The sequence below is a fragment of the Pongo abelii genome, chromosome 5 (genome assembly GCF_028885655.2).
Source record: "Pongo abelii isolate AG06213 chromosome 5, NHGRI_mPonAbe1-v2.0_pri, whole genome shotgun sequence".
In the NCBI taxonomy this organism is placed as follows: domain Eukaryota; kingdom Metazoa; phylum Chordata; class Mammalia; order Primates; family Hominidae; genus Pongo; species Pongo abelii.
In genome coordinates, this window is record NC_071990.2 from 89,909,385 (window position 1) to 89,936,013 (window position 26,629).

At 43.1% G+C, this 26,629-nt stretch overlaps 1 protein-coding gene across 2 annotated transcripts in view; it reads right to left on the reverse strand.

Moving 5' to 3' along the window:
- The window catches only part of GABRR1 (gamma-aminobutyric acid type A receptor subunit rho1), a 40,471-nt gene extending 15,657 nt beyond the window's left edge, over positions 1-24,814 (reverse strand). Inside the window, exons 1-5 of one of the 2 annotated variants that reach the window (XM_009242083.3) lie at positions 24,240-24,376; positions 9,776-9,826; positions 7,496-7,602; positions 5,719-5,786; positions 4,377-4,600 (exon numbers count right to left, since the gene is read on the reverse strand). In XM_009242083.3, the coding sequence (XP_009240358.2) occupies positions 4,377-4,600; positions 5,719-5,786; positions 7,496-7,602; positions 9,776-9,826; positions 24,240-24,361 (572 nt within the window). In that variant the 5' untranslated portion in view covers positions 24,362-24,376. Of the gene's footprint in view, positions 1-4,376; positions 4,601-5,718; positions 5,787-7,495; positions 7,603-9,775; positions 9,827-24,239 lie in introns of both variants that reach the window. The other variant, XM_024248677.2, reaches the window with a different exon arrangement.
- Positions 24,815-26,629: the final 1,815 nt, after the last annotated feature.

A 26,629-nucleotide genomic window follows, 5' to 3' on the forward strand; every position in this document is an offset into this window, starting at 1 on the left:
TTCGGGAGCTGATTGCTAGATTTTCAGGAAGCTTGTGAGCCAGTTGTTAAACACAGTCACTATTAAACATTAAAATTAAATGTCACATTAAAGAACATAAATAATAGCTTCAGTTCCAAAATCATGGCACAGAGGCAAGCTGCTTCACTCCCCACCACAGAAAACCAAAAACAAACATATCACGCCAAGATTTTCAACAGCAACAACCCAGAGCTCATGGACGAGGATGAGACAGTTCCCTGGGCCACAGAGAAGTAGAAAAACTGAGATGACAGTAGGAGAACTGGACTTACACATCCCCGATATTCCTCTCTCCCATTCTACTTACCACCAAATGCATGGAAAATCTCCCTCCAACTCATGACTTCTACACTGGAAAAAGTGAAATTGAGGTGATCAGTCAGACTCCCTACCTTCTTGGGTTCCCTGGCAGGAGACTTGTCCTTACCTTAACCAACGGGAAGCATCATGATTGCCTGAAGGGAGAAATAGCCCTGAGAACAGGCAGAGACAAAGGGGAGGCAGGACTACCATCCCCATCCTGGAAACTATGCTCTGTAACTTGACCAAAGGAGATGGCAAGTCAGAGTGGCTTTCACTAGTACTGTAGGAAGAACATTCTGTAGGTCCCCTGGGCACAAACCCCCAGCCAGCCTTCCCACACTGCTGGGATAATCCCTTCAGGACCTCCCCTATTTGGGACTGGTGGTGCAGAGACAGACCGGTTACTGGAGCGAGGCGAACCTGGGTTTAAGGTGCTACCTAGAGCTGAAAAGGAGGCAGCAACCTAGCAACAGATTCACTAAGCAAATATAGTCAATAAAAAACAAAACTAACTAGACAGAGAAAACTGGAATAAAAAACTAATCCTTCAATGCAAAGACGTAGATGTATACCAACAAGAAACAACAGCAAACAGGGAATTAGGATCTCCCCAAAAGGGGATCCTAACAAGACCATGATTTGTAATCTCTCTGACCAAGAATCCAAAATAGCAATTTTAAGGAAATGCAGTGATATCCAAAATAATACAAAAAAGCAATTCAGAAATTTATCAGAGAAATTTAACAAAGAGACTGAAATAACAACAACAACAAAAATCAAACAGAAATCCTGGAACTGAGAAATACATTTGCTGAACTGAAGAACTCTTTAGAGGCCCTCAACAGCAGAATGAACCAAGCAGAGGAAAGAATCTGTGAGCTAGAAGACTGGCTATTTGAAAATATAGTCAGCAGAGAAAAAATGAAGAAACAATAAAAGGGAAAGAAGGCTGCTTACAAGATATGGAAAATTACCTCAAAGGACCAAATCTAAGAATTATTGGTGTTCAGGACAGAGCTGAGCAACAGCAAGGGGTGGAAAGCTTATTCAAAGGAATAATAACAGGAAACTTCCCAAAATTCAAGAAGGAGATAAATATACAGGCATAGGAAGGTCTGAGGACACCAAACAGAATCAATGCAAATAAGACTATCTCCAGGCATATAGTAATCCATCTGAAAGGTCAAGAATAAAGAGAGGATCCTAAAAGCAGCAAGATAAATAAGACAAATAACACATTAAAAAGCTCCAATTTGGGCCGGGCATGGTGGCTCACACCTGTAATCCTAGCACTTTGGGAGGCTGATTGGCAGATGGATTGCCTGAGCTCAGGAGTTTGAGACCGGCCTGGGCAATACGATGAAACCTCATCTCTACTAAAATACAAAGAAATTAGCCAGGCATGGTGGTGTGTGCCTGTAGTCCCAGCTACTTGACAGGCTGAGGCAGGAGAATTGCTTGAACCCGGGAGGTGGGGTTGCAGTGAGCCAAGATCATGCCACTGCACTCCAGCCTGGGCAGCAGAGTAAGACTCTGTCTCCAAAAAAAAAAAAAAAAGCTCCAATTTTTCTGGCAACAGACTTCCCAATGGAAACCATGCTGACCAGGAGGAAGTGGAAGAATATTTTCAAAGTGCTCAAAGAAAAAAAACTGTCATCCAAGAATATTATATCCAGCAAAATTATTTTGAATATAAAGGAGAGATAGTCTTTTCCAGACAAAAGCTGAGATAATTCACTATTACCAGACTTATCTTGTAAAAACAAAAGTAAAAAATACTTATCACTTCCTAATTATTTCACTACATTTTATTATTACGTATATTCTTGAAGCCATTTACACTTATTGCATCTGTATGGTGGAAACACTGCATAACAGTGTGCTGCCATGAATTTCTTCCTAATTCTGCATTTAGTGACATCAGGTGGGAGCTTGAAATCAGCCAGGATGGGAATATTTATACTACAGAAATCAGCAAACACTACAAATCAGGGCTTGATTTATTGTTTTGTTGATTGTCTAGACTTAAGGCAGATTAAGCCTAAAAGGGTGTTATGCCTATTATCATTACATTGTGAGTAGTACAAAATATTGAGGACATATTTCAGTATTTGAAAGCTATCATCCAATTCAGCAAAGAAGTTGCTTATGTCTTTGATGAATGAGTAAAGTTTCTATATAGTTCTTCATTGTTTCACTTTTGTCTTACTAATGGAAAAGAAAATATCAACCAACATTCATCAGATCTACATTCATTTGTTGATGATAGAATTATAAAAACTTATAGTGGTTTTTCCAAGAACTAGGAAATCATGCTCAAGTTATAAATATATGTAATTTATAATAAAGAACATTATACATCCTTTATGTCAGTGATGTTTATAATAAACTTACATACACATAGGTATGCATACTTTTCCCCCAGGTAACCAATTGTTAAACATTTACTAGCATACCAATGGTCACATATGTTATGGTCTAGTACCCTGTAGCCTTGGTGGTGCCATTGAGTTGTGTTGTTGTGTTGGTAGTTTTTGAGCCTTAAGATGCTTTGAAAACCTGTCTCAGTGGGCCAGGTGTGGTGGCTCACAACTGTAATCCCAGCACTTTGGGAGGCCAAGGTGGGAGGACAGCTTGAGCTCAGGAGTTCAAGACTAGCCTGAGCAACATAGGGACATTCTGTTTCTACAAAAATAATTTTTTAAAAAATTAGCTGGGCATAGTACACATGCTTTTAGTCCCAGTCACTTGGGAGGCTGAGGTCAGATTATTGCTTGGGCCTGGGAGGTTGAGGCTGCAGTAAGCCACGATCACGCCAGTGCACTCCAGCCTGGGCAACAGAGCAAAACTCTGTAAATAAAAAAAGAAAAGAAAGAAAGAAAAGAAGACAGAAGACAGAAAGAAAGAAAGAAAGAGAAAAGAAGTAAAGAAAAGAAAAGAAAAGACCTGCCTCAGAAATGAGGACTTCAGGGAGAAGCAGCTCAACATGGCTTGGGAAAGGGGTTGCACATCCTGGACCCTCCTGAGTACTTCCTATGGGAGGAAGCATTTTAAGCCTTAAAGATGAAAACCCCATAACCCCACTCTGTGTCAGGTACTTAATTACTTAGGTTCCAGGCCAGAATGAGTATGGAGGGATCATCACAAATATTCCTTTGGGGAATGGGGACAGAAAGTCAGCTTTAACATTGCAATCTCTGACTCAATAGATCTATAGGTCTACTGTGCAAGCATCCATGAACTCTCTACTTATACACTGATGTGTGGATTCATCTTTACCATTCATCAGCATGGAAGCCAAAGCAAAGTCTGTGAAACCGGAATGCACCGTCCACACAGCACAAGAGGAGCAGACCACAGCAAGTGACCACATCCCTTCTCTGTGAAGGCCTGCTGCTCCTCTTCATGTGCCTTGAGTACCATGAGTTTCTAAAGTTCCTGTGCAGCCTGAAAACCACACTGTGGAGCTGTGTTTAAGGAAAGCTTCACCAGGCCAGCGCTTCATGAGCAATTAAACATTTTTAAAGTGTCTGAACCGGTGAGAAGATTTTATTCATTATATTTAAAAAGTGATGTTCAGAATGGCATGTCAAGTCATAAAGTAGCCAGGGGTCCCCATAGTTTCTCAAGTAGGACACTATGGAGAGAAAGGAGAGAAAACATGCCTGTGGTGGCCAGATGAAACAGAAGAACTTTTTTTAAACCAAAGTTCTAAAATGTTCCCAAAAATGGGAATCAAAGAGATTGTAAGAGGTAAGTCCTTGAGAACACATTATCTATTTCTCTGACTCCTACTAGAGAAATAAACTTGTTTGTTATTGAAATATAACACATAGAATAGTATCAGTTTGAGAAATTGCCCCAAAGGTATTTTCAAGATTGAATAATTCTTTAAAATTTCTACTCATGTATAAAGTTAGTTTTCCTTGATGTTGAGAAGCTAGCAGCTACTGAAAAGTTAGAAAGTAGACATTCAGAGCCACAAACCCAAATTGCTGTTGTGAAAACAATGCTTTTCTTGGTTAATATGAATGATCTGCCTTTCTTCCTACCTGAGACTGTAGAGCACTTTCCCATCAGGCTGGACCCGCAACATGACGTTGTCTGTGGTGGTGTCGTGGATGAAGGAGCGTTTGGAGTGCACGAAAAACATGTCAGGGACCCAGATCTTCTTGACCAGCCGGCCATCAAATGTCATGCTGAGGTTGTTGGTGCTTGGGAAAGACAGCCTCTCGTCCTTCCAGTAGTGCCTCAGGTAGAGGGTCATCGTAAAGTCCTGGGGACAGAGGGGCAGAGAGGGAACCCCAGACACACACAAACCCACTGAGATGTGGATTCTGTAGCCCCTATGGAGCCATCACTTGGCTGGGGAATGAAACCGAACCAAGAGAGGTCTTGCTTCTAGTCTCCGGAGTTTGCTGCAGTAGGAGGAAGAGAACACTGGAGGGGGTGGGGGGTGGGGCGCAGCGTGGAACTCAGCGAGAACCCTGGAGCAGACAGTGTAAGTGTGCCTGGCCCTGCCTCAAGCCCCTGGCATTCACTCTACACTTGAGGGTCTGCTACTGCCACCATGTGTGACTCAAGCCACAAGTGCCAGAAAGTTAATACCTGCAAGCAGCACTCAACCAGAGAGAAGGCGGTGGATAAATACCCCAGCTCCCGCACCCCTGAGTCAGGATAACCCTGAAGTGTGTTCTTCACTGACTCCCAGAGTACTCCAGTGGCACTGAGTTCTATGGTTCTATAACTGAGTTCTATACCAGTTCCACAGTAACTGGTTTGATAGCACAGCCCCCTTTGCTTCCTTCTCTTCCTCTCTCCCTTCCCCACTCTGTTCAGGTGTTTCCCAGGATCACTTCCCAAATAAAGTGCTTATGCTTAGGCTTGTGACTGCTTGTCTCAGGTCTGCTTTTTGGTGGACCCAAACTAAGCTAGGTCCCTAAAACATCCTGTAAGTCAAGGAGTTGGAGAATGTTGCCATTTTTATCTGAACCCACCAAAAAGGGGGCGGGCAGGGGGAAAGGACACTCTTTTTCTTCTTTTGCATTTCCACAGCCAGGTACAGAATCCACAGGAATAAGATGTGTTTGACTACTTGGCAGCTGCAAACTTGGGCCCTGCTGCTTACATTTGAGAGCTTTTGTCCAGAAAATGCATCCCAGTGGCAAGAGCCTGGCCACTGGAGTGGGAAAGGTTAAGCTTGTTATCTGGCTCTGTTTCATACCAATTGGGTGGCTTTGGGCAAATCTTCTTGAGCCATCTGTAAAAGTAGTGTGGGGATTCCCACCGCCCAGGGCGGTTGTGAGACTAAGTGAATTCAGGTGCCTGGAGCTCCTGGCCCTGGACCGGCTTTGTGAATCCCCCTGCCACGGCCCTGGTCAGAGAAGCACTTACCATGTCAACCTCTGAGATGCTATCCAAACTCTCCACCTGCACATCCACACCAACAGGAATGGCAGGGCCTGGGGACAGAGCATGACAAGAGCATTCACTGTTTTTACTAGAAATTTTACTATGGAGGAAATAGGCAAAAGGAGCATTTCCCCTGGAACCTCAATGTCGTATCAGATTTGGAGGTTTGGTCATGGCAACCTGAAGTCAAACCAGAGATAAAAGCATGGAATCATAGGCTGGCTTTCTGAAATATTCCAACAAAAGTTTGAAAACATCCTTTCTTGGTTATATATGCTCATCTGAAGGTATGATGAAGACCTAGGTCAAAAGCTGGGTCTGATCTAAGAGTAACTGACTTCTTAGCATGAGGTCACCCACATTATTCTCTATATTTGCCTTCTGGTTTTGCACCCTCTTTCATCCTGGAAGCCAGTGTCTCTTGTCTGGCCATGAGAAAGGCATTGTTTGGTAATAGGCACTCAGAACCAAAGTCATATTCAGGTCATTTGCCAAACCCACAGATCTGCATCTTTGCAACATGATGGAGTAGCTTCCAGGGAAGACAGGATGCCTGTTTTAAGGATGGCCTTAAAACATTAGATTTTTTGTTATTTCTGGGCCATACGGACTCAACATTGATAAAGAGTAAGGAAGCCTAATGAAGGGAATCAATTCCTGCCACCTTTCTTCCCTGCTCTGAGGATGAAGGGCAGGCATGGAGCACATTGAATCATTTGGAGTAAAAAGGTGGGTTTGGATTCAACAATGGTGGATTAGGGACTGGATACAGACTCTCTTCTACAGCCTATTTATTCTTTGGGTAAAAATGACTGGAAGAAATAAATGGCAAGAGAATTATTTCTTTCTTTTTTTCTTTTTTTTTTTTTTTGGAGACAGAGTGTCACTCTGTTACCCAGGCTGGAGTACAGTGGTGTGATCTTAGTTCACTGCAACCTCTGCCTCCTGGAGTCAAGCGATTCTCCTGCCTCAGCCTCCTGAATAGCTGAGATTACAGGTGCACACCACCACAGCTGGCTAATTTTTGTATTTTTAGTAGAGATAGAGTTTTACCATGTTACCCAGGCTGGTCTCGAACTCCTGAGCTCAGGCAATCTGCCCACCTCAGCCAGGGCAGATGAAATCCCAAAATGTTAGGATTTCAGGTGTGAGCCACCATGCCCGGCCAAGAATGATTTTTAAAATGAATATTTTTTTTTCCAGGAAAATAAACCCATAAGGATAAAAAATTCTTGACATTAAGAAGGCTGAAACCCAGCAGCTGCAGGCTAAGCTTCATAGGGCTTTGCTATTCTTCTGCACTAAATCATTATTCTCTCAAGCTATTTTCATTTAATTAAAACGAGCAGACCACATTCTGCCGTAAGATATGTACCCTGAACTCTGTCTGCCAGCTCCCAGATGACAACAAATTTAGTCCAAGGTTGTTATTTCCAAGTATTTTTAGGAGGCCGCATTGGGCTGCAGCTGCCCTGTGTTTCCCTGCTCTTCCTATAGCCAGCTGCTGGCCTCCCTCATCGTGAGCCATCCTAGAGGGGCAGCAGCCACCCAGCAGCAGATGCCTCCTGAGACTGTGTTCAGCAGAACCCAGGGCAGGGCAAGACAGATGCTCAAAATGTACTGTGGGCTCGATGTCTTGTCCACCAAGCACAACCGAGGCAGACCGGGTCAGCGGAGAGCAAAGCTGTGCTGTCCCTTGGCTAATTTCCTGCCCACAGAGGACCAGAAGAAAGACACCCTGAGAGCACACATCCCATACCTCCAAAGCCAGGCCTCATGCTGAAATCATGGTCATCTATCCTCAGAAGCTGTTCTGACTTTGTCAGAGGTGATTTGGTGATGTCAGGGCTTCGTCTCAGAATTGGGCTGCCAAGGGGGAAGAAACCAGGCTGATCATGTATTCCAACCAAGACAAAAAGTAACTCGCATTCTGACTTGATCTTGATAGGTGTGATAGGGTGTGCTATTTCTTCTTTGAAGCTATTGGACATCCCCTCTTCCTTTCTCCATCTTTCTGGATAAATGAACTAACCCAGAAGGTCCAAGACATTGGCTTTGACCATGACTGTGGACCTTTAAAAAATACTGATGCCTGGGCCGGGTGCGGTGGCTCACGCCTGTAATCCCAGTGCTTTGGGAGTCCAAGGCAGGTGGATCACGAGGTCAGGAGATCGAGACCATCCTAGCTAACACGGTGAAACCCCATCTCCACAAAAAATACAAAAAATACAAAAAATTAGCTGGGCGTGGTGGCAGGCGCCTGTGGTCTCAGCTACTTGGGAGGCTGAGGCAGGAGAATGGTGTGAACCCAGGAGGCAGAGCTTGCAGTGAGCCGAGATTGCACCACTGCACTCCAGCCTGGGCAACAGAGCGAGACCCCATCTCAAAAAAAAAAAAAAAAATACCGATGCCCAGGCCCCACCTCAGAGATGCTGATTTGGACTGTCTGGGAATAGGGCCTGGTATTTTTAAAGCTTCCCAGATGATTTTAATGTGTAACCAAGACTGAAAAATAGCTGGTTCTAGTCTTGTTATTAATAGCCCAAATTCCCTTAAAGTGCCTCAGCCTTTTGAGGGGTTTTGAGCTGGAGGGGACAGCCAGTGAGTATGGTCCGAGCCTGGTCCCCTGATCTCTGTTGGCCCACTGTGGAGGGAGCGGGACCTTGCCCTCGAGGGAAATGCTGACCATCCTGTTTGCATGGAAGGTGGCTACTCCTGCTGCTGCTTCTGAACCGCACCGGAGGTCATTTGTATTTATTTTCTCTTTTTCTCGATTGGTAACATACTTTTAGCAGTTGACAATTTTTTTAAAAGAAGAAATGTAGTGAAGACTCAGCCTCCCACTTCTGCCTCCACCCGCCCCTAGCCCTTATCCACAGGTGTTTCGCTTTTTTTTTTTTTTTTTTTTCTGAGACAGAGTCTCACTGTGTCACCCAGGCTGGAGTGCAGTGGTGTGATCTCGGATCACTGCAACCTCCACCTCCCAGGTTCAAGTGAGTCTCATGTCTCAGCCTCCCAAGTAGTTGGGATTACAGGCGCCTGCCACCACACCTGGCTAAGTTTTATATTTTTAGTAGAGACAGGGGATTTGCCATGTTGGCCAGGTTAGTCTCAAACTCCTGGCCTCAAGTGATCCACCCATCTCAGCCTCCCAAAGTGCTGGAATTCAAGATGTGAGCCACTGCACCTGGCCAGGTGTTGCTCTTACTGGTTTCTTGTCTATCTGACCAGAGTTTCTTGTATACAAGTATATACAAATATATATTCTTAGTTAGCCTCTCTTTATTTTATATTATTTATTTATTTATTTATTTTTAGAGACAGGGTCTTGCTCTGTCATCCAAGCTGGAGTGCAGTGACCTATCATGAGCTCACTTCAGCCTCAAACTCCAGGGCTCGAGTGATCCTGGACTCAAGTGATCCTCCCATCTCAACCTCCCAAGTAGCTGGGACTACAGGTACAGGCAACTGAGTCCAGTTAATTTTTAAATTTTCTGTAGAGATGGGGGTCCCACTATGTTGCCCAGGCTGGCCTCAAACCCCTGGCCTGCAAGCAATTCTCCCACTTAGGCCTCCCAAAGTGCTGGGATTACAGGCGTGAGCCACCACATCCAACCTGGAAGTACTTCTCAAACTAGAAAGTGGTACACAAATGGGAGGAGCCATTGCCATTTCTGAACCCACCAGGAAGTGTCCTTCTAAAGTGAGGAATTATCGTGCTGGCAGCAAAGGAGGTGGCCCAGGGAAAGAACTGGAACCAGCGAGCTGCTTACAGATATAAGGGAGGAAGCTGGACTGGTCAAGAGGAGGAACACCAGCTCCCATTGCCGCGGACATCCTCTCTCACCAGCTCGATCCAGGAGCCACCCCCCCAACCCCCGACTGCCATCTCCTTTCAGGCTCCCCTTCCTCTGGTCCCCCACCCTCCACTTTCTGATCCTTGGTGAGGGGTCAGGGAGGGGCCCTGCTGAAAATCACTACAGTTGAGGTTCAAGGAAGAAACATCTGCAGAACAGTGTGCATGTGCTTATGGCCATACCTGACTTGCTTGTGGGCATCTTCATGTACTTCTCGTCTTTGTCTTTGAGGCCTACTATGAACATAAAAAGTAAAGACATTGTAGAGAAAGTCTAGGTACTCAAATCAACCAAGCACCCCTCTCCCTCCAGATTTGGTTCAAATCTATCCAGAATAAAATGTAAAAGAAGAAGAAAAAACTACGAAGATTCAATGCATTCATTTAGCCTCTTGTTGAGCATTTTCCAAGTACCTACAGTAGAAACTGGAGGATTCATTACTCAGAAGGCCTAATTTGAAGAGGTCTGAGCTAAAATATCTCCCCCACTGGTCTACCCGGGCCTGAAATGGACACCATTCTTTCAGAAGGCTCTTAAGGATGTGTACATTTTAACTTTGATCCACCATAAAACCATCATTATGGAGAGTAACACATTGCTAGGTAAACTGCATCACTTGACCATCCTCGTTCTTTGGCTCATGATTTCAGCCAAATGGGCACCAACAGGAGATGAGAGAGGAGGAAGAGGAAGAAAGAGGTCAGGGTATTTTTCCTCATTCTCTCCCGGCTTTGATGCCAGGACTAGCAATGCCTGTGTTACTCTGTGATTGCTGATAATCACAGTATCTTCAATAAGCTCCAATCATAGTAATATTTCCCCTTCTAGTCGAGGGGTAGTCCTGGCTTCCTGCTATTCCTAGTCCTTGGGGGCATCAACGTGTCTGACTGGATCACTAAACTCTGCCCACATCTCTTCGAATTGTCCTTTTATTCAATCATCATGAGTTAAGCCCTTTTGAAGGCAATGCTGTTTTCTGCCAGAACTCAACTGATGCACAGGGACACATCAGAACAGATGCACGGGGATTATGTCATCCGTAGAAAATGGAGCAGAGACAGGTGTGTGCTCTGCAGGCGTGGACAGAGCTAAGACTGGGGAGTGGCATGCGCTTTGGGCGATGGGCCAGCACAGTTGATGGGCAGCATGAGGCCGAAGGACACCAGGGACAAAGTGCTCTTTGCATTCAGTCCCTTGCACAGTGCTGAATCCCTGTGGACCCTCAATACCTATTAGTTGAATGAAGGAAGGAATCAGCCCCCTAGATGGGCACCTAAAAAGGGAGACAGGAGGGAATGAAAGAGGAGGTTGGAATGGAAAAAAGCTTGGCCCAGCTCTTACTTTGACTTCGGGCCAGCCTGAAATGGAACCAGACACTGACGAAAGGTTTGTCAAATTCTGAGATGCCACTGCCTTTGCCTTCATGAAGCCTGGATTCTAGCCAAGAGAAGACAGATGAATAGGATATAGTTATAGTCTTTTTCATTATTGTTTAATATTATTAAATAACTTTTTTTCCTGTTTACATGCCTACGTAAAAAAATTTAGAAAATAGACTAATCATAAAGGAGAAGATGAATATAACTCAGAAGTAACCTCTGCCATTCTGCATCTGTATTTTCTTATAATTCTTGGAGAATTACACTGTTTGAAACTTTCTTTTAAACTCAAATTATAATATATCATGGAATATTTTTCAAGTCATTGGCATCTTTTCACCATCTGAGGGTATGATTATTAATCTTGAAATTATGTCTTACACAAAACGAATAACAGGAAAATCTAACATTGCTTGAGCACTTCCTATGTGCGAGTTACTATGCTAACTCCCGTTCCATGTGTTAACTCAGGTTATTCCTCAAAACAACCCTATGAAGTAGGCCTCGTCATTATCCCCATTTTATATGTGGGAAACTGAGACACAAAGACTTTAAATAACTTGTAAAAGTGAAGGAGCCAGAAGTCAGAGCCAGGGGTTCTGGCTCCAGGGTTGGAAGCAAGGCTGGCCACAGCATCACGTTGGAAGATTTGCCTCCCACTGCCAGGAAATTGGCTTAGATGTGGAAGGTCTGAGCTTATCATCTCCTCATATAGAAGTTAACATGGACCTTGCACAAAGTTGGTGCAAAATAAATATTTATTGAATGAGCCCCAGGAGGTTATGAAGAAAGGATAAGCATGTACCAAGTTAAGATGATACAGGATGACATTCGAGACAGCTTTTTGAACTGAACATAGGGTGTACATTTGTTGAACACCCACTTTTATTTTGGATAAAATGACAAATTCCAACCTATGAGACTTCTTCTTGATGTCTGCTTGTTCTAGTTCTTAGTCTGTGCATGGCTGTTTTCCCAAAAGAGGTGTCAGAACTTTCTCGGAGGTGAGCTGGAGCAGGGATGGGGGTTTGTGATGAGGGAAGTCTGCTGGAAGGCTCATTCAGCTAATGGGTGAGCATCTGATAAGTTACACTTCACCTTGCTGACTATTTCATCTGAGAAGATAGAGAACTTAATTTTTACAAGGAAGCAGAAACTGGCTAATGAAAATTATCTTGCTTTCTCGGCATTTCTAACAGCCAAGAAAAGAAGTCCTTGTATGTAGTGCAAAACACCCAGAGGCTGTCCTTGGCACCCCTACCCCCTGACCCCCCGTCTCTCACATCCTCTTCCAGGGACACTGAGAACACTGGCTCTAGCTCCACTTCTTAGACATGTACTGCTCATACGGCTACATTTTTCTGATGTGCATAAAGGCCACGAAAGGCCAACTGGGGCCCTGCACACAGCAGTCAGGCAGCCAGTCCTGGCTGACCTCCTTCTCAACACCCCCTGCCCCGCCCCTGCTGTCTTGCCCTCTCCATCCCCATGCCCCCTGCCTCAGGTGTCATTACTTAGCATATGGGAGGCAGCAGGCTTTCCTGCCTCTGGTCTTATCCTCCTCTAATCCAACCATCCCACCAACACCATGGAATGAAAATCACAATTATGTCACTTCCCCTCTTAAAACCCTTCATCCTCAAAGTAAAATCCGTGGAAGCTGAGCATGTAAGGCCCATAATAAAGCTCCCAATCACTTTTCCCACGCTCAGCTCCCACTCTGCTCCCAACTTCTTGCCGTTGTCAATTACATCTCTATGCTTTGCTCCCGATGTCCCAACTGTCTGGAATGCCCTTCACATCATTCTTCATACCCTTTGTTACCCAGACAACTCCACGCATTCCCAGATAAAATACCACCTCCTCCCAAAAGCATTCTTGAGCTTTTCTCCTTCCCACTGAATTCAGTGCTTTTCTCCTTTACATGCTTTCATCAGAATGTGCACACCGTACTGTTGTGGTGATAGGCCTTCTGACCATCCCACTCACTTCACCGTGGGATCAATAGATGAGAGACTCTTTTTTTTTTTTTTTTTTTTTTTTTTGAAACAAGATCTCTCTCTGTTGCCCAAAGCTGGAGTGCAGTGGTGCAATTATAGCTCACTGCAGCCTCAACCTCCTAGGCTAAAGCAATTCTCCTGCCTCAGCCTCCCAAGTAGCTGGGACCACAGTTGTGTGACACCATGCCCAGCTAATTAAAAAAAAAAAAAATAGTAGTGAAGGGGTTTCACTATGTTGCCCAAGCTGGTCTCCAAATCCTAGGTTCAAGGGATCCTCCCGCCTCAAACTCACACAGTATTGGGATTATAGTTGTGAGCCCCCATGCCTGGCCTCTATGTTACACATCTCTGTAAACCCTTAGCAGTGTGCAGAATTGACTTTACAAAGACAGGTACCAAATATGGAAGGAGAAGCACAAACCCAAAGATGTATTGCACAGAATTGAAGGGATCCATAAGAAATGAGTCAAGGGAGGCCAGAGTCTAAATTAGACTCAAGAGACATGGTAAAGACAAGCAGAATTCTTTCCAGTTGCATCCTGAGCTAGGAGAGTCAGTAGAAGGAAATATACCACTTGGAAAAGATGAAGCAAGATTTAATTTTTTTTAATTTTAATTTTTTTTTTTTTTGAAGACAGGGTCTCACTCTGCTGCCCAGGCTACAATGCGGTGGCACAATCTCAGCTCACTGCAGCCTTGACCTCCTGAGCTCAAGCTATCCTCCCACCTCAGCCTCCCGAGTAGCTGGGATTACAAGCATGTGCCACCATGCCAAGCTAAGTTTTGTATTTTTTGTGGAGTTGGGGTTTTGCCATGTTGCCCAGGCTGGTCTTGAATCCCTGAGCTCAAGCGATCTGCCCGCCTCAGCCTCCCAAAATGCTGGGATTATAAGTGTGAGCCACCGAATCTGGCAGAGTTGAGGCAATGTTAATAAACAATTACAATAAGGCTGAGATTCTGCTAACAGAATCCAATTTTACTTTGCTATTCTTCATCAAAGAGAGTGGTCTTCAAATTAGGAAGAGAAAAAAGAATTATTTGCTGCTAGAGTAGTTGACATGTAGCACACAACTATCTAATGCTCTGCCCTGATTACACATTGGAATCACCCGAGGAGCTTAAAAATCCCAGGCCACAGAGCAGACCAATTAAATCAGAACCTCTAAGGGTGGGACCCAGCCATCAATAGTTTTCAAATCTCAGGTGATTCCAGTGTTCAGCCAAAGTTGTGATTTCTAATTTTTAAAAATGGAGCTCTTTTGCTCAGCTCTCTGAGGCCATGACCTGGTACAGTAGGAGGACAGCAGGCAGTTAGGAAGCCAGCACACTGCCTTGAACCCGTTTTGCTTACTGGTGGGAGATGGCAGGTTGCTTCTCTCCAGGTCTGTTTCCTCAGCTGTGAAATAAGGGATTAGGCAACGAGATGGCTTCGAAACCTTTCAAGTCCATTCCAGAAGGCGGCAGGCTCCCTGAGATGTGAGAGGCTCTTCACTGCTCTAGTCCTGTTGGCTGAAGGCGATGCTAGAAGGGTAGGTTCCCTGCCAGAGCTGCACCAACAGGGGTGTGGGTTCCACATAGACCCGCTAGCACTGGGTGTGTGTGTTTAACTTTCATTAATTTAATGAGCATGCACCCATCATGTTATTTATATTGCATTTCTTGAATTGTTATAGAGGCTGTGCATTCTTCCACATAATGAGTTGAGCATTTTGTATTTTTCCTTGGCTGTAAATATTAAATAGTTCATTTCCTTTGATTCCTTCCTAAGTGGATTTTTGGTAACTAATACTGTGCTTTTCAAATCATGTTCTCTAAAATGTGTGATGGTTAATTTTATGGGTCAACTTGGTTAGACCATGGTACTGGTTCTGGTCAAACATCAGTCTAAATGTTACTGTGACGATATTTTTAAAAGATGTGATTAACATTTAGATCAGCGGACTTTAAGTAAAGCAGATTACCCTCCATCATGTGGGGTGCCCCCATCCAGTCAGTTGTGGGCCTTCAGAGAAAAGACTAAGGTTTCTCGAAGAAGGAGGAATTCGCTTCCAGACTGCCTTCCTACTCAAGATGGCAACACGCCAGCTTCTGCCAGAACTTCCAGCCTGCTGGTCTGCCCTGCAGATCTCAGACTTGGCAGCCCCCACAAATGTGTGATCCAGACAGAGAAACGCCTAAGGATATGGATGTGGACAGCCTACTGGTTCTCTTCCTTTGGAGATCCCTGACTGATACAGTGCGAACACTCCTTGACCTCTGAGGCCTGCACATCTGAGGGAGATCTGAGCTGTTGCCTGAAGCCAAAGGGCTGCGAGGGCTGTCTAGGGTGGGGGAACCAGCCTAGCTTTGACCTATCAGCTTCTATCCGGTCTCAGGGTATCTGATCAAGCTGCCTTCTTGCCACCATTACTGACTTCTGTTTCCACCAACTTGGTGGGCCCCTAACACACAGACAGCCCTGGCCTGCTACTGCCTTGCCACAGAGTAAAAAGAACACATCAAGAATATGTTTGTCTAACTGCTTCTTAGATAAAATCTCAGCCTATCATCCAAGTTGCGGGCTTAAAAAAAAAAAAATCTCAGCCTAGATCATCCCTTTTTTTTTCCTTGTACATATATGTCTGAATTCCTATGCCTGGAAATACCATATGCCTCCCACTTGAAGACACTGGGTCACTTTATTTTATTTTTTTAATTTAAAGCTCTGAATTTTGTCCACCTATTCTATTAGAATTCTCAGATTGTATTATTCTCATTTCTTATAGAACGTACTACTTTCTAACTTGTAGATATCTATTTGACCCAAATGCCAACATTTTAGACTCTTGTTAAATGCCTTTTGAGTGAAATCCCCATAGCCAATTAAATGTCTCAGCTGCCTAAAAACAAAAACAAAACAAACAAACAAAAACAGGTGTTTGTCAAGGGGACAGCCTGCAATGCATTTCAGAACGTGAAATTGCGGATGGAACATCTCTACCTCACTTCACCTCCTGCCCTCTCGCCTGGGGAGTGGAGCACAGACCAGGCCTTCAACAGGGGTGAGTCAAGACTCACGAGGTCTTCTCAATGCTATCACCGCAATCCCAAGAGCCACCACTGCTTGTTTGAGGTTAGATTTATTTGATGAGGCAGCTTACGGTATTGGAAGGAGTGTAGACTTGGCATCAGTCAGACTTCAGTGTGAATCCCAGGGGAGCCACAAACTAGCTGTTAACCTTGGGCAGGTTATTTGATCTTTCTGTGTCTCAGTTTCCTATAAGATGGGGGGAATAATACTAACTTTACTGGCGTGCTGTAAGAATTAAGCAAGAAAATGTTAATTTGAACCACAGGAAATGGCTGACATTCAACTGTTTGTGACGTACAAAAACATTTTCACCTGGTTCAGCCTGAGTTTTATGTTCATCAATATAACTTTCTTTCATTTTCTGATGGCAAGAGGAGAGCACCAGAAGTGGAAACATGGGGTCTGTGGGAGCTCTGTGGATATGTTATATGACCATGGCACAAGTTTGTGTACCCTTTTGGGCCTTGCTCTTTTCACCTTTAAAGTGAGGGGGTTTCTAAGGTCCTTGAAGGTCTGACATTCTGCAGAAATTTTTTTTTTGGAGATAGGTCTTACTCCGTCACCCAGGCTGGAACGCAGCGTCGCAATCTCAGCTCACTGCAGCCTCGACCTCCCAGGCTCAAGTGATCCTCCCACCTCAGCCTCCCAAGTAGCTAGGACCACAGGTGTGTGCCACCACACCTGGCTAATTGTGCTTGTTTTTGTAGAAATGGGGGTCTCACTATATTCCCTAGGCTGGTCTCGAACTCCTGGGATAAAGCAATCCTCCTGCCTGGGCCTCCCAAAGTGCAAGGATTACAGGTGTGAGCCATCATGCCCAGTCTTCTGCAAAATTTTTAATTTTTGCATTCTGCAAAAATGGTCTGATTAAGGTCTGTCTCCCCCACTAGACTGTCAGCACCTCGAGGGGAGGAGCAGGTCTATTTTGCTTTCCATTGCCTCCCAAGCCATGGGCACAGTGCCTGGAGTATAGTGCCCTCAATACATATTTGTTGAATGAATGAATGAAGTACAGGAAATAGCAAGGGTCAAGATTCACCCATTTGTTCATGCCCAACATTTCATGAACATTCACCATTGTTCTTGATTGTGGGGAAACAAGGATAAACGCGCCCTCAAGGGACTCATAGTCTAGAAGCAGAGAAAAATGAGATTAAAAAGGCAATGCTGAGTGATTAGTCCTTGGAGAGAAGGGTGGTGGAGAGCTGCAGAGGCTCAGAAGTAAGCTACCTAATTGATACTTGAGAGGCAGGGGGTGAGGGAGGGCCAAGGAAGGCCTCTCAGAGGAGGCGACACCTCTGCTAAATATTGGAGGAAGAAAAAAAATGGGTCAGAGAAATAAGAAAGAGAATGGTGTTGTGAGCACAGGAGCAGCAGGTGCAGAGGCCTTAGGAGACTGCAAGGAGGAGGCGCAGGTCGTAATCAGCAGGGAGACAAAGACCAGGAAGCACAAAGTGGGGACTCGAAAGTTCAAGCAAACTTTCTAGGGAGCAGAGGGACAAGATGAAGAGAACACTACTAATTTAAGAGAAAACTACTAATTTAAGAGAAAATCAAATTTCAAGGCGTTGAGGGCGATCAGAGACCCAGTCCATAATCCCACAGCTTTCTCTTTGTCATGCAAGACAGGGATTTGACAGCAACTCCTCATGCCACATTGTTGCCGCCCCTGGCCTCTCTTCATCCTTTGAACCCTCCAAAGTCCCTCCTACCCTAAAACTCTCCTGTCTTCCCCTCTCACCTTCATCCCGTCTCAGTCTTTCAGTTCACACCAAGTTTCTTGTAAATACTGTCTATATTCACTCCATTTTCTCTTCTCCTCTCCTCAACCCACTGACATCTGTCTCTTCTTGGGATGATCATTAATAACACGTAGCTACCATATCTAGGGCTCACTTCTCAGTTCTCTACCTAGTCGATTTTGACCTTGGAGTGATCTGACCCTATTGACCACTCCCTCCTTCTTAAAACCCTTGACACCTTGCTAGAACGCCTTCCTAGTCGGAAAGCGTCTGATGGCACAGCCTGCATCTCATTTTGTGACTGGTGAAGAGCTCATTGCCCAGTGTAGTGCCTGCCCTGTAATAAGCACTCGATAACTGTCGAAAAAATGGGCCTCTTAACATCCTCAACATCTCTGTGTTCCAGTTCTATACCCCTTTCTCTGATCACTCATTTCCAGCTCTTCATTGAGTCCCCTTCCTTTATCTTCTCCTTAAATGCTGCTCTTCCCCAAGGTCTGTCCTTGATCTGGTCCTTGTTTCATGCCACATGCTGTCTCTGGCCACCTCATCCATTGCCACCTATGGGGACTCCCTTTAAATCTAATTCTCCAGGCCCAGTTTCCTTCTTGAGCTGCAGACTTATATCCCTTCCTGCTGACTGGACAGCTGTCTCTTGGTATCTTGCAAGCACATCTAGGTCCATATGTTCATACCAAACTCATCACCTTCACCCCCAAACCTACTCCTCCGCCTGCTCTCCTTCCTGGCATCATCATCTACCCAGTTGCACAATCCAAATACCTGCCGAACATTCACCCTAAACTTCTCTCTCACCCTGAAGCCAATCAGATTCTGACCATTCTAGCTCCTTGAAAGCTCTCATATTCATTCCTCCCCCATCCCCATCCTGTTCATTCCACTGTGAATGAGCTTTGCACCAGCTCTTACCTGGCCTCAGACTCTGGTCATAGACTCTGGATTACTTTCTCTGTTTCCCCTCTAGCCCCCTTCCTGGTGTTCCATCATGCTGCTGAGCAAGCAAGCATCGTCTCTCTGAAATGGAAATCTGCTGAGACCATTCAGCTCCTCTTCACCTTCAGAATAAACGTGAATTCTTTAGCGTGACAAAGAATGCATGATAATGTACTTCCAGCTTCTGGTAGGATCAGTTTGCCCTCCCACAGCCTGAGCTGGCATGGTCCAGGGGCCCATAGTGTAGACAAGTTATGTTTCCATTCTTCCAGGGAAGAGAGGAGGAGAGGACCGACAGTAAGTTTTGGGTTATTTTATTTATTTTTTTTTTCCTGAGACAGGGTCAGATGGGCCCAGGCTGAAGTGCAGTGGCATGATCACGGCTCACTGCAGCCTCGACATCCCAGGCTCAAGCCATTCTCCCACTTCAGCCTCTTGAGTAGCTGGGACTACAGGCACACCTCACCATGCCCAGCTACATTTTTTTGTACTTTTTATAGAAATGAGATCTCACTTTGTTCGCCAGGCTGGTCTTGAACTTCTGGGCTCAAGTTATCCTCATGTCTCAACCTTCCAAAGTGCTGGGATTACAGGCATAAGCCACCATGCCCGGCCTGAGACAGCAAGTTTTGATTGATTCTAGAAACATTGCCCAGTGCCCTGGCATTCTGATCTTGATTCTGCATGATTGGTGAAGATGGGTCCTATCTGGATGTGCCTCCTGTGGAGATTCTGGGAAAACATGAATTATTTGCTGGGGTGGAGACTAGAGTGAGGCAGGTAAGGTGTGTAGGGAGTAAAATGTAAAGAACCAGTCACTCTCTGGGGCGTGTAACACCTCCTTCAGTTTTGCACCCTAGGCACCTCACTGGACTCACCCCCTGGTGTGCCCATGTTTACCTAAGCGATTTTATTAGCATGACCATGTAAATAAACCTGGATACAAATTACCAGCAGCTTATGGATTTAGAGTCTGGATGAAATTAAGTAAGCCCTTTAAAAGTTTAGGCTACATAAAAACGAAGTTTAACCTGGCTGGTGGGGTATAAGTTGGGTCCACCTAACATTCTGGATAGAAATTTTCCCACATATATCTGGAGCTTTCAATGTTCTTGTGCCATTTGATCAAGAACACTTCCAGGAGTCTATCCTAATTAAATAATTATGTATGTGAACAACTCTTCTTATATACAAAGACATACATACAGAATATTTGTAATAACAAAGAGGAAGCAACCAAATGTCTGTAAATAGAGGAAAACACTTAAATGGTGGCACACTGTGCATTAATTTACATATTTGCATTATTATGCAGCCAATCAAATGATAATTCTATTGACTTTTAAAATAAGTGAACATGCAGACAGTATTATATTAAATACAATAAGGTTATAAAACTATATGCATAGCATAATTCCAAACTACTTAGTATTCAGTATACGCTTACCAAAAAAGACAAGAAGAAAATACACAAAAATGTTAACAAACTTACTTCTGGGCTTGGAGATTATGGGTAATTCTTCGGTGTTTTTAAATTTTTTTTCTCTTTTTTTGGTAAATTTAAATAATAGTTATATGTGTCTTTCCTAACTAAAGAAATGAAAGTCTTTAAAAGTAAAATTACAAAGAAATTTTATTTCACTCCCTAAGATCAGTAACAAGACTCACTCCCACCACTTCTATTCAACCATAGTACTAGAAGTCCTTGCCAAAGCAGTTAGACAAGAGAAAGAAAGAAAAGGCATAGAAACAGGAGATAAAGAAGTGAAATTGTTGCTGTTTGCTGATGACATGATCTTATATATAGAAAACCCTAAAGACTTCACCAAGAAAACTGTCAGAACTAATGAACAAATACAATAAAGTTGCAGATTCAATTCAACATGCAAAAATCAGAAGTGTTTCTATACAGTAGCAACAAACTATCTAAAAAAAGAAATTTTAAAAAAATCCAATATACAGTGGTTACAAAAAAAAGACTAACGAATAAATTTGACTGAGGAAGTGAAAAATTTGTACAATGAAAACTATAAAACACCTATGAAAGAAATTAAAGGAGACACAAATAAATGGAAACATATGTTCATGGATTGAAAGAATGGATATTGTTAAAATGTCCATACTCCCAAAGTGATCTACAGATTCAATGTAATCCCTGTCAAAACTCCAAGTCATTTTTCATAAACATAAAAAAAATCCTAAAATTCATATGGTACCACAAACAATCCCAAATAGCTAAAATGATCTTGAGCAAAAAAAACAAAGCTGGAGGCATCACACTACCTGATTTCAAGCTATATTACAAAGCTATAGTAATTAAAACATCATGGAACTAGAATATAGATGCACATCAACCAGTGAAACAGAAGAGAGAGCCTAATAATAAACCCATACATTTACAATCAATTGATTTTCAACAAAGGTCCCAAAAACACACAATGGAAAAAAAAAGTCTCTCCAATAAATATGTTGAGAAAACTGGATATCCACATGCAGAAGAATGAAATCGGACCTTCTATCTCACACCATATACAAGAATCAACTCAAAATGGATTAAAGACTTAAGTATAAGACCTGAAACTGTTAAACTGATAGAGGAAAACATAGGAGAAAAGTTACGCAATATTGGTCTAGGCAGTGAATTTTTTGCATTTGACTCCAAAAGCTTGGGCAACAAAAGCAAATAGACAAATGGAGATTACATCAAACTAAAAAGCTTCTGCACAGCAGAATAAATAACTAATGCAGTGAAGAGACAACCTGCAGATTGGAAGAAAATATTTGTAAGGCATACACATCTGATAAGGGGTTCATATCTAAAATATATAAGAAACTCAAACAACTCAATAGCAAGAAAACAAGTAACCTGATTAAAAATGGGCAAAGGACTTGAATAGACATTTTTCAAGACAAGACATACAAGTGGCCAACAGATATATGAAAAAATGCTCAACATCATTAGTCATTAGGGAAATGCAAATTTGAACTACAGTGAGGTATCATCTCACACCAGTCAGAATGGCTATTATCAAAAAGATGGCCAAGCATGGTGGCTCACGCCTGTAATCCTGGCACTTTCGGAGGCCAAGGTGGGAGGATCAGTTGAAGCCAGGAGCTCAAGACCAGCCTGGGCAACATAGTGAGACCCTGTCTATAGAAAAAAAAATTTTTTTAATTAGCCAGGCATGGTAGTGCACCTGTAGTCCCAGCTATTCAAGAGGCTAAGGTGGGAGGATCACTTGAAACCATTACAATCCAGCCTAGGTAACAGGGCAAGACTCTGTCTCTAAAACAAACGAACAAAAAAACAAAACAAACTTAAAAAGATGAACAATAACAAACCTTGGCAAAGATGTGGAGAAAAGAAAACCCTTGTAACACCACTGGTGGGAATGTAAATTAGCACAGCTACTATGGAAAACTAGATGGAGGTTCCTCTAAAAACTAAAAACAGAATTACCATATGATCCAGCAATCCCATGTCCAGGTATATATCCAAAGGACTTAAAATCAGTTTGTTGAAGAGACATCTGCACTCTCATTTTCACTGCAGCATTATTCATAATAGCCAAGTTATAGAAACAACCTAAGTGTCCATCAATGGATGAATGGATAAAGAGAATGTGGTATACAATGGAATACTATTCAACCTTAGAAAAAGAAATTCTGTCATTTGCAACAGCATGGATAAACCTGGAGGGCATTATGCTTAATGAAATAAGCCAAGCATCAAAGACAAACACCATATGATCTCACTTGTATGTGAAATCTAAAACAATAGAAATCATATTAACAGACAGCAGAATGTTGGTTACCAGAGGCTGGGAGATTGAGGGTATGAGGAGATGTTGGCCAAGAGGTAGTTTCAGTTAGACAGGAGGAATAGTTTTTTGAGACATATTGCACAGCATGGTGACCATAGTTAAACATAGTGTATTGTATATTGCAAAAGTGCTGAGTAAATTTCAAAGGTTCTCACCACAAAAAAATAGTAAATATTTGTGGTAATGGATACATTCATTAGACTTAATCACTCCACATTGTATGTATATATCCTTACATCATTTTGTATGTACCCCATTAATATATACAATCATAATTTGTCACTTAAAATTTATATTTTTAAAATAAATTATTTAAAAGAAAGTCTATTTCACTCTCTTAGACTTCTTAATCACTGAAATTTGCGAATAGGTTGCCACTCTAACTCTGGCTTGGGAAAAGTTTTTGATGAAGACCAACAGAGTTTGTTGTTGTTGTTTTTGTTGCTTTTAATCCCTATAAGCACATTTGGATCAAATAATCTCTACGGCTGCACCACTCCACAAGTTCCAGTGTTTGCCCAAGCAACTTTTGACTCTGATGGTAATAGGGCACAGTGGCCTCCCTTGGTACCCCAGAGCTCACCATGACCACTGGATATTTCAGCTCCTAGTTTTGTGATGTTGTTAAGAACAGCTTGAAACAAACGCTGTGAGCTACAGCTGGCTGTTTGGCAGCACATGTGAGGAGGGCTCCCTCCAGCCCCCGAGGGAGGGCACTGAGGTGCTAGACACACAGCCCTCCTCCTAACCCCAAACTCCCAAAAGCTAGATTTCTTTTCATATTCACTGATCTCTCAGACTCTATTTATATTTACACTCAAAGAAAAGTGAAGTTCAATTTAAAGGTAAGGCTAATAAAGGACCAAGAATCAATAACGCCCTACTGTCTCCATTTCCTCATCAGTACAGAGAGAGCACTGGATTAGGTTGTCTCCAAGTCTCCTGTATTATTGACTGATGCCGGGCAAGCAGGTGTGCATCCCAGATAGACATTGCCAGTGCTGCCGTCAGAATGGCCCAGGTGAGGCCAAGTACTAAGGGGCTGGTGGGGAACCTGGTTTCCTGTCTTAGCTCCCTCTGCAAGTGCTGGCAGACAGGGCAGCACGCACCTTTGGTGTTGACCACAGGCAAGCACTTGCCTGCAGGCAGCTCCGTCCCCGGCCCTCCCAATTTATAGGTACAGAACCATCTAATAATGATCCTTCTAGTCACACAGCTTGGAGAAAGCTGCTCTCTTTTAAAATATTAAAAAGTGATTCACAAAGCTAACAGAAATAATTAGAGCAGAATCATTCTCATGAAATACAGGTCCCATTGGTAATTTGAGAATTCAGAGTTGTTCTAACCCTAGGACACAGACAGCAAACAATTGCCCTTGATATTTTTTTTAAATGTGCATATATTCTATTTTCCAGAATCTACCTTTCACCCAGGACAATTCACAAGGAATTTTAAAAATGCACTGATAAAATGATCTAATCTGGCATCATTTTAAAAGAAAACTTAATTCTAACTTTCTAAAAGGGTGGCGGCAGGAGAACAAAGGGAAGGGGAAGAAAAAGGCATCCACACAAAACACCATACGCTGGAAATGATGCTCAGTTTCTAGAACAACACTGTAAGCCCACTTTGTGCACCCTCTTTTCCTAAATCCTCTATCCCTAAATGTCCACTCACCTGCCTTTCTTAGACGTCTCGTGGACTTCTCTTCCGGGCCAGTGCACTCTGCTTTCAGTGGCCAAAACCCATCCCCACCACAAAAGAAAGATGCCAAATCTCATATTTGGGACAGCCCACATGGGTTTCCAAATTCAAACAGCTCTCTCCAGAAACAGCAAAAAGGAAAAGGTTGTTCTTTTTCTCTCTTAAGACATTATTGGTCTGTTCATTATTAGAAGGATGTTTACTCATGCAAAAAAAATCAACCCACAGGATGCAATCTGGAGAGCAGGAGAAAGCAATTTCCACTAAACCTATAAATCCTCCTACGTCAGATGTCAGGGATTTTCTGAACTGAGGTTGAATTCCTGTGTCCCAGTGGAACAATTATTTTAGCCAGTCTAAATTAGTTCATCGTCAAATGCGGTAAAAATGTTGGTAAAAGTCTTATTGTCTGGTGCGTCGAATAAAAGGAAGTAAAAATGGACCGAAGCAATTTCCAAAAGGAGTAAGGCCAGAGGTGCGGAACTGCTTTCTATGTTCACGTTAATGAGCTCCTCCCTGGATCTATTTTAAGCTTACGGCCATTATTATTTGCTTTAGCTGAGGGCTGGATTTGGACAGCTTCCTGCCCCCACTTCCTGCGGCCGAATCCCTGAAACCCCAGGGCTCGGTACCTGCGTGGGCTGTCTATATGGCTGAGATTGGGAGGGCAACTGGGGAAGAGGTTTTTTTGTCTTTGGCGCAGAAACAAGTAAATTTCCTTGTCAGTTGTATTACTCTTATCATGAACCTTGCTGCACTTTCCACATTTGAAAAATACCAGTAATAAATTAACTGTAGCCTCAAGTCTGTGTTATTTGTAGACAGTTTTTCTTTTGCTTTGATACTTACTCTAAGACTCTGCTATAATCTACAGGCCGGAGCTTGTGTCTTCATCAAAAGACAGTCTCAGAGCCTCGTGGAAGAGACTGCACTAGGTACTCCAAACTTTTGACTCTTCAAAGCTGAGCTGACATGGTTTTGATAACTTTCAGACTGTACCGGTAAACTGAGTCGGGATTCCCATAACTCTATAGCTGAAAAGCGGTTTCACACAACTGCTAACCCAAGATCCAATAGAATGAGAATTAATTACACAAGACTGAAAAAAAATTGATGAAATTTTGTTGGGGTTATTTGAAATGTAGTTGTTTTAAGGTTCTGTTCCCAGATTGTAAGAAGCCTTTTCTTTCTCTTCTTATGCTATCTGTAATTCACAATAAGTTTTTAAATTCTGCTTTTATAAACCAAAATGAAGTATTCTTAAATTATATATGATTCTCACTAACATGATTCTCCTTCTTTGAATTCAGAAACTCTTACCCAGTCTGTTTACATTTCTTGGCAATATAGTTGTTAGCATAGGTTTAGTAAGAATCTGTCCTCCCTTTTGCCAAAATACAGCTGGAAGCATCAATTATGCAATGAAAGCCTTGCCTTGAATGCCCTATTTGAGCATAATGTTCATTTAACGAGGTGTGACAAGCCATTTTAAGGAATAAAGGTTGGCTGTACTTACGGAACCAATGCCTACAATGTCCTCTCAGGAAACCTGACGTAGGTCCAGTTTATAGTGTCCAGTCTTACAGTTAGTAAGGAAAGTCACTTCTAGGCAAGTACTTGGGGGTATTTTTCTGAAACCTCTGGAAGAAAGGAATTCACTCAAATCTATAGGTACTGCAGGTAAAATTTGGTGGAGTTTCTTGGGCTTGGTCTCCTAATCTTAGCAGGATAGAAAATAATAGACATGGCCGGGCACGGTGGCTCACACCTGTAATCCCAGCACTTTGGGAGGCCAAGGTGGGAGGATCACCTGAGATCAGGAGTTCGAGACCAGCCTGGTCAACATGGTGAAACCCTGTCCCTACTAAAAATACAAAAATTATCTCGGTGTGGTGACGAGTACCTGTAATCTCAGCTACTCGGGAGGCTGAGACAGGAGAATCGCTTGAACCCAGGAGGTGGAAGTTGCAGTGAGCCGAGATCACACCACTACACTCCAGCCTGGGCAACAAAGAGCGAAACTCCATCCCAAAAAAAGAAAAGAAAATAACAGACACTTTTAGAAGTCCAATCTGAGATTCCTTATGATAACTTCTAGGCAGAAGCTAATTTGGAATCATTCAACACTGTATGGCTCTAGGTTTTGCAAAGCAAACTTCAAAGGAGGCCTCTATGATGCATAACTCTCTTGATGCACTGTAGAAGCAATCAGCCAAATCTAAGGACCCCAGCCTTTTTTTGTGATCAAGAATAATCTTTAGAATTATATGTAATAACAAGGAGAAGGAAGATGGTCAGGAAAAATCATCAAACTTTGAAATGAGCAAAATAGATTACTGGGTGTTCTTTCAATAGAATGCTAA